The sequence below is a fragment of the Pseudophryne corroboree genome, chromosome 4 (assembly GCF_028390025.1).
Source record: "Pseudophryne corroboree isolate aPseCor3 chromosome 4, aPseCor3.hap2, whole genome shotgun sequence".
Classification (NCBI taxonomy): Eukaryota; Metazoa; Chordata; class Amphibia; order Anura; family Myobatrachidae; genus Pseudophryne; species Pseudophryne corroboree.
The window spans coordinates 142,623,044-142,631,102 of NC_086447.1; the positions used below are offsets into that span (position 1 = coordinate 142,623,044).

Consider the following 8,059-nt stretch of genomic DNA (forward strand, 5'->3'; position numbering starts at 1 on the left):
AGCGACCGCCTCTGCCTGTCAATCAGGCAGGGGCGATCGCAGCCCAGCTACGGCCTTCGGCCGTCTGGCCTGCGCCGGCGCACTATGGTGCCGGCGCATGCGCAGTGGGGTACCCGTTCGCTCGGCTGCGATAAAAACCAGCGTGCGAACGGGTCAGAATGACCCCCTATGCCCCATCTATTGGAATATCACAAGAAAGATGGGGCCGCTAGGATGAGGGCTGGGGGATGCTGCACATGAGACTTTGCAGTTGTTAAAGTGCTACTGCAACTCATGCCTAATCCCAGCTCTAAAGCCCAGATTTATCAAGCCTTGGAGAGTGATAACTTGCACGGTGATAAACTACCAGCCAATCAGCTCCTAGCTGTCATCTTTTAAACATAGCCTATAACATGGCAGTTAGGAGCTGGTTGATTGATACTTTATCACTGTGCAATGTATCACTCTCCAAGGCTTGATAAATCTGGGCCTAAGATTGGTATAAATTCTGTGCAGTAGTAGCACAAAATTCTAATTTTTCAGATACCTGACATTTTTTGTAAGATATTTATGAAAGCTTGGTGAGAGATAAAGTGGAGAGAGATTAAGTACCAACCAATCAGCTTCTGTCATTATATAGGCTCTGTTTGACAGTTAGGATCTGATTGGTTGGCACTTTATCTCTCTCCAAGCTTAGATAAATATCCCCCTAAATACAACAGACCTGTCTGCCTCTAGCAGAGCATGCCTAAATTGTGACGTGAAAAGTGACCTTTACTTTCTTCTCCCACAGTGTTTAATAGGATTTTACTGTATTACATGAGCCAGAAAGAAATACTCTATGGGGAAACGTGTGGATAAAAGATATATGTAATGCAACAGAACCCCATTCATTATATCACACTATTGGAATGCGTGAAATTCCTCTTCTCCGGCGTAAGGTTTAATTCAATTTAATTATTTACATTTAGCTTGATTATACAGTAGTACATATCTTATATCTCTTCATATGAGACATCAAACAATCCTTTTATTAAAGTTTAATTCTGAATTATTTCTCCACTTCAGCCAGGCTATGATTTGCCATACCTTGTTTCATTTTATTATATACATATTTTAAAGTTTCATCTAAAGGAGCAATTCTATATGTTTTGTTACAGCTACAAAGGAAAGCGCCAAATGGAGTTTGATTTATAGTTGAACTAGGAGCCAACGCATCTGTGTAATAGATGCCAGGATATCTACCATCTCTATCTAGCAGAACTGGCTGATTCGCTAATTGAATATTACTGGGAAATAAAATTGCAGCTTATTCCTTTTTATGAAGCGATCAGAGAATTCAGTTATATTTTTTATCTTTAACCCTGATTTATAATAATGGTTATTTAAATGTAGCTATGATTTAATCTCTTACACTGAGTAGATCACTTTACTGTCCCCTTTCACAAGGATAAAAGTTTAATGATAGTCAACATTGGCTAGATTTTTCATAATAAGCATTTTTGTATTAAGGGACAAGGGACCAAATTCAGACCTGATCGCTGGGCAGCGATTTTTGCAGCCCTGCGATCAGATAGTCGCCGCCCACTGGGGGAGTGTGTTTTAGCGGTGCAAGTGTGCGAACGCATGTGTAGCAGAGCTGCACAAACTGATTTTGTGCAGTCTCTGCGCAGCCCAGTACTTACTTAGCTGCTGCGATCACTTCAGCCTGTCCAGGACCGGAATTGACGTCACACACCCTCCCTTCCAACGCTTTGACACGCCTGTGTTTTTCCAGACACTCCCTGAAAACGGTCAGTTGCCACCCACAAACGCCCTCTTCCTGTCAGTCACCTTGTAATCGCCCGTGCGATCGCTTTTTTCGATCCCCGTTGCTGTGGTCCGTCGTGCCTGCGCATTGCGGTGCATACGCAAGCGCAGTTTGGACTTGATCGCAGGCTGTGAGAAAACGCAGCCTAGCAATCAGGTCTGAATTACCCCCAATGTCTTATGAAGGGAATACATAACTAGTTGCCTTTGTTTATAGAAATGTGTGTATGTCTACAAAGGCTTTGTCCAGACTGGGCTGGAACTACTTTTACACACAGTAGGCCCATGTTGGAAATTCCGACAAGTCGAAAAATACATGGATGAGCAGAATGGGAGGGGAAACGGGCGGAAACGGCCCGCTATTGAATAATTATGTGTCGGATCCTCTCTGGTGGAGAGGATCCAACTGTGAATGAATATCCCCCCATAGGCGCAATTGGAAATTCAACACTGTAGTTTTTATGCATTAATTATCCTGGACTAGTTGGCAGTGCTGGGTTTAATGTTTTAGTTGGTGGTTAGTTATGGGTGTTACATCAGCCTGTTCGATTAAAGAAGATTCTTGATCATGGTATGATGTAGGTTATATATATATATATATATATATATATATATATATATATATATATATATATATATATATATATATATATATATTACTAGGTGATTCATCGCGCCCTACGGGCGCTCTTCACACCGTCGGAAGGGGCTAAGCCCCCGTAACCCCTGCACGTAGTTGTGTGAGTGGGTAAATAGTGCACGACGAAAGTGCGTTTGATGGTGAAGGGGGCGTAGGCCCTTTAGTGGGTGTAAACAGTGGCTGCAGGGCATGATGTACAGAATGTAGCGGGTGCAGGGGTGACCGCGTATGGGGGAGGGTGTCTGTGGGTGGGGGAGGGGAGGATGCCGGGAGTGTGTGCGGATAGGAGAGGGGGGCGGGAGGTGGTGTGGGTTGGGGAGGAGCAGGGGACTGGGGGTAGTGGATGGGGTCTGGATGCGATGTGGGTGGGGTAGCGTTGGAGGGGGTGGGGGAGGGGTCGGTGCAAGGAACTGCAGCCCGTCCAAGTGACACCAGAGCGATATACACAGCATAGCAGTCACGTGCAAAGAATAAAATGGAGTTTGGCCTTAGAGGAGAGGCGGGGCCTCAGGAGGGATGGGAGAATGGATGTTAAGAAAGCATTACATTGGTGGCTGATCCTGGGGGAGGGAACGGCAACCATGCAGAGAGAGAACGGGGCAGGCATCGGGCACACACTAGAGATGAGCGCCGGAAATTTTTCGGGTTTTGTGTTTTGGTTTTGGGTTCGGTTCCGCGGCCGTGTTTTGGGTTCGACCGCGTTTTGGCAAAACCTCACCGAATTTTTTTTGTCGGATTCGGGTGTGTTTTTGGATTCGGGTGTTTTTTTCAAAAAACCCTAAAAAACAGCTTAAATCATAGAATTTGGGGGTCATTTTGATCCCAAAGTATTATTAACCTCAAAAACCATAATTTCCACTCATTTTCAGTCTATTCTGAATACCTCACACCTCACAATATTATTTTTAGTCCTAAAATTTGCACCGAGGTCGCTGTGTGAGTAAGATAAGCGACCCTAGTGGCCGACACAAACACCGGCCCATCTAGGAGTGGCACTGCAGTGTCACGCAGGATGTCCCTTCCAAAAAACCCTCCCCAAACAGCACATGACGCAAAGAAAAAGAGGCGCAATGAGGTAGCTGTGTGAGTAAGATAAGCGACCCTAGTGGCCGACACAAACACCGGGCCCATCTAGGAGTGTCACTGCAGTGTCACGCAGGATGTCCCTTCCAAAAAACCCTCCCCAAACAGCACATGACGCAAAGAAAAAAAGAGGCGCAATGAGGTAGCTGTGTGAGTAAGATAAGCGACCCTAAAAGGCACCTCAGGTAAACAATGGAGATGGATGGATACTAGTATACAATTATGGATGGACTGCCGAGTGCCGACACAGAGGTAGCTACAGCCGTGGACTACCGTACTGTACTGTGTCTGCTGCTAATATAGACTGGATGATAATGAGATGTAGTATGTATAAAGAAGAAAGAAAAAAAAAACCACGGGTAGGTGGTATACAATTATGGATGGACTGCCGAGTGCCGACACAGAGGTAGCTACAGCCGTGAACTACCGTACTGTGTCTGCTGCGACTGGATGATAAATAATGATATAAAAAATATATATATATCACTACTGCAGCCGGACAGGTATATATTATATAATGACGGACCTGCTGGACACTGTCTGTCAGCAGAATGAGTTTTTTTATAGAATAAAAAAACACCACACAAGTCACACGACGAGTGTTTAACTTTTTCAGGCAATCACAATATAGTATACTATACTGGTGGTCAGTGTGGTCAGGTCACTGGTCAGTCACACTGGCAGTGGCACTCCTGCAGCAAAAGTGTGCACTGTTTAATTTTAATAATATGTATGTACTCCTGGCTCCTGCTATAACCTATAACTGCTCCCCAGTCTCCCCCACAATTAAGCTGTGTGAGCACAGTCAGATATTATACATAGATGATGCAGCACACTGGGCTGAGCACAGATATGGTATGTGACTGAGTCACTGTGTATCGTTTTTTTCAGGCAGAGAACGGATTATATTAAATAAAACTGCACTGGTGGTCACTGGTCAGTGGTCAGTCACTAGTAAACTCTGCACTCTCTAGTACTCCTAAGCTCCAGTAAATCAAGTGTCTCTGTCTCAATCTCACTCTCTCTCTTCTAATCTAAATGGAGAGGACGCCAGCCACGTCCTCTCCCTATCAATCTCAATGCACGTGTGAAAATGGCGGCAACGCGCGGCTCCTTATATAGAATCCGAGTCTCGCGATAGAATCCGAGCCTCGCGAGAATCCGACAGCGTCATGATGACGTTCGGGTGCGCTCGGGTTAACCGAGCAAGGCGGGAAGATCCGAGTCGCTCGGATCCGTGTAAAAAAAGCTGAAGTTCGGGCGGGTTCGGATTCCGAGGAACCGAACCCGCTCATCTCTAGCACACACTGCTGCTGGCTGTAATATACAGTACACCACTAGCGCCGGCTTTGTTCCTGGAGTGAGTCAGTTCTTCATCACAGTCTGTCAGTGAAGAACTAGCAGGAAGAACCGCCGCTCACTTTAAACGGCTCACTCGGCTCATTTAGCAGAGCCAGCTCAATAGTGAGCTACCCATCTCTACTGCTGTGCCATGGGACTGCAGTACATATCTCCAATACATGCTGCAGACGCTAATTATGCATATAGGGGTCCTAACGTGTTGCAGTTAAACCTCCAAAAACTGCAGTTTTCTGAGGTTTTACCGTAAAATTAATTAGATACATCTCACCCACGAGAGGCAACCATCAGGTACTTGTACTAAAACTCCACTTAACGTGGGGAAAACCCTACTGATGCTTTTTCCTGCTGCCACAGCAAAGCAGGAGCCTGCTACCGCAGGTATTACTAATTATAGACCTGACGAGGAGAGTGAGCGCTAAGTCACCCCCTGAGCAGTGTCAGACGGCAGAGGAGCGATTGTGGGGTGACTGTGACTCACCTGTCTCCATCTCCCGTAGAGCCACAGCAGTGAGACTTTTTGTAAAAACTTTATTGGCAACTGGCCAAGTGACAGAGCTCACTTCCAGCCCCTCCAACGAGAAGAAGCAGATACTGACAGCTATAGGAGGCGATTTCAGTGTTGGAGAAGACACCTGATGGTTCCCTCTCCTCTTAGTAACTAACAACTGGGGCACTTAGCGCTACCATAGGTTCCTATGGCAGTGGTAGTGACCCAGGTGCAGCGCTGATATCATAATATTGCTAGCAGGCCACCTTTATCTCTTAATAGTACATATAACTCGAAATCTCTCACCCATTCTCTCCTCACACTCCGCAACTGCAACATCTTCCTCACTGGCATTCCCATAGCCATCAAGCCCTGCTAGATTGTTAACTGCTGCCTTACAAATGAGTGAGAATAATAATATATTTTGCTCTCCGACTGGATCAGCAAAATGACATTTGCTTTGAGTAGAATAATCTCTGTTAATCTGCATCATCCCAACATGTGCACCAGATTCTGCTCAAATCTCCATATAACAAATTAATGTATGTCTGTGACTCTGCATTTCCCATGCTAGTGATTTCTGAGCATATGCAGGGTGGAAACACCCAAGATAAACTCGGCAAATGGGTACACACTCCATTCTGCCTCTGCCCCGGGGTGCACAAATATCACACATATAAACATTCCCAAATTCTATGTTTACTCATCCCCGTATGTGAATAAGGAATCATACCAAAGCAAATGAATTTTAGTTAGACATTGAGTTGTGTTATCTGTCCTGTAAATGTCTCAGGAGTCAGATAAATGTCTCAGGATACAGTGTGTGTGTGTGTGTGTGTGTGTGTGTATGTATGTATGTATGTATATATATATATATATATATATATATATATATATATATATATATATAACAACCAAAACAGAGTGTGCTATAGCATAAACAATGATCGAATAATATTCAATTCACAAAACGTGATCGCAGGTTCTCTTGAATTCTGTTCCACCTATTGCCTTCACAATTGGGGCCTACAGAGAAACCCACTCACCAGAAAGAGATAATCACCCGACAAAAAATACAATAGATTAATACTGGAATTTTAATTAAAAAGGTCTTTATTACAAGGTTATGTATAAAATCAATTGGACACACATCAAATTGCTTAGATCAGGCATGTCCAAACTGCGGCCCTCCAGCTGTTGAGAAACTACACATCCCAGCATGCCCCGATACAGCTTTAGCATTCTCTGACAGCAAAACTGTGTCAGGGCATGCTGGGATATGTAGTTTCACAACAGCTGGAGGGCCGCAGTTTGGACATGCCTGGCTTAGATGGTATAGCAAGGTGACCTTCTCACCTAACGGTGTGAGCTCAAAGGAGGACACTCGAAGCAAGAGGACAGTGTACAACAATCGATGAACCCTACGCGTTTCGTCCTGACGGACGACTTCAGGGGTTAAAAAGGTGTCTAAAAACTTAGCATATTGGTGTCCTCAAGGGGAGCTTGCAGAATATATTTCAATTTATAGAGGACCAAGAAATGGCATATATCAAATCTAGAAGATTACTAGTACTCAATATGGTCAGTTGTACCACTCAAACCATATATATGTGTGTGTGTGTGTCTGCAAAGGAGTCAGACTGGTTTGGCGCAACCCATTATGGAGATACAGTGGTGTGGCAGAGGTAGCGACCCCTGCAAGGAGTTATGCTCTTTGCTGCATTGTCTGCGACCCAGAATCGGGCCCGTAAGGAGGAACTGAGAGATGTTTATGCCATAACTGAATCCTAGTTTTCTATTTAAAAATTGCGCTGTTGTGTCACAATCCTTTGTGGATCCTGACTTGCTGCAGGTGTATTGTCCCAATGACACCTACCTCTAGAACACCGATGGATGTCACCCAAGTTCTGTCTCAGTCTCTGCTTCTCCTCAGCCCTCTGTGGGGGTTTAGTATGAAACCCCTACAATCAAAATCCAGACGGTCAAAATCCCGACATAGTCAAAATATCAACATTTAAAATGTCGACAGGTCAAAAAGTCAACACCAGTTTTTCATTTTTGTTGTTGTGTATGTTGACATAGGTCGACATGGACACCATATAAGTGTACCACGTCCCCTTGCTTCTCTCGCTGCACTCACCATGCTTCAAGCATGGTGCCTCACTGCGCTCGGCACACTACTATATTCCCCCTCCAGGTCCATTGGGATGGTAAAGTATGAACAAGTCGGTTTCAATGAAAAACTTTTGTCGACGTTTTGACCTGTCGACATTTTAAATGTCGGTATTTTGTCCTTGTCTGTATTTTGATAGTCGGTCAATGGTTGTCGGTAATGTGACCATCGAGATTTTGATTGTAGGTAAATTGACCGCATCCCCTCTGTGGGGCTGCACATGCAGGTTTAATAGCAACAATAACATGTAGTGCAGAGTGTAGTGCTCAGTTGCAGTTACCCATAGAACATACATGCAGTAGAACTTTATATACAATACATCTAACGTCACACTCCAGCATTTTCCATGTGGTTACCTTAGTAATTTACTTGACATGAGAACTGACACACTACTTTCACTTGCCTTTCATTAATGCAGCCACCCCAGCATACTCACTCATACTTGGTTAATTTACTAAACCATTTGCACTTGAAATGCAAAACGGTAAAGACATTAAAAGCAAAACTCGGCTTGCTTGTAATGAAT

At 44.4% G+C, this 8,059-nt stretch overlaps 1 protein-coding gene across 1 annotated transcript in view; it reads right to left on the bottom strand.

Moving 5' to 3' along the window:
• LOC134910858 (uncharacterized) overlaps positions 1–5,853 on the bottom strand; it is a 49,116-nt gene extending 43,263 nt beyond the window's left edge. Inside the window, exon 1 of the mRNA XM_063919242.1 lies at positions 5,667–5,853. Coding sequence (XP_063775312.1) covers positions 5,667–5,853 — 187 coding nt within the window. The remainder of the gene's footprint in view (positions 1–5,666) is intronic.
• Between the last annotated feature and the right edge of the window lie 2,206 nt (positions 5,854–8,059).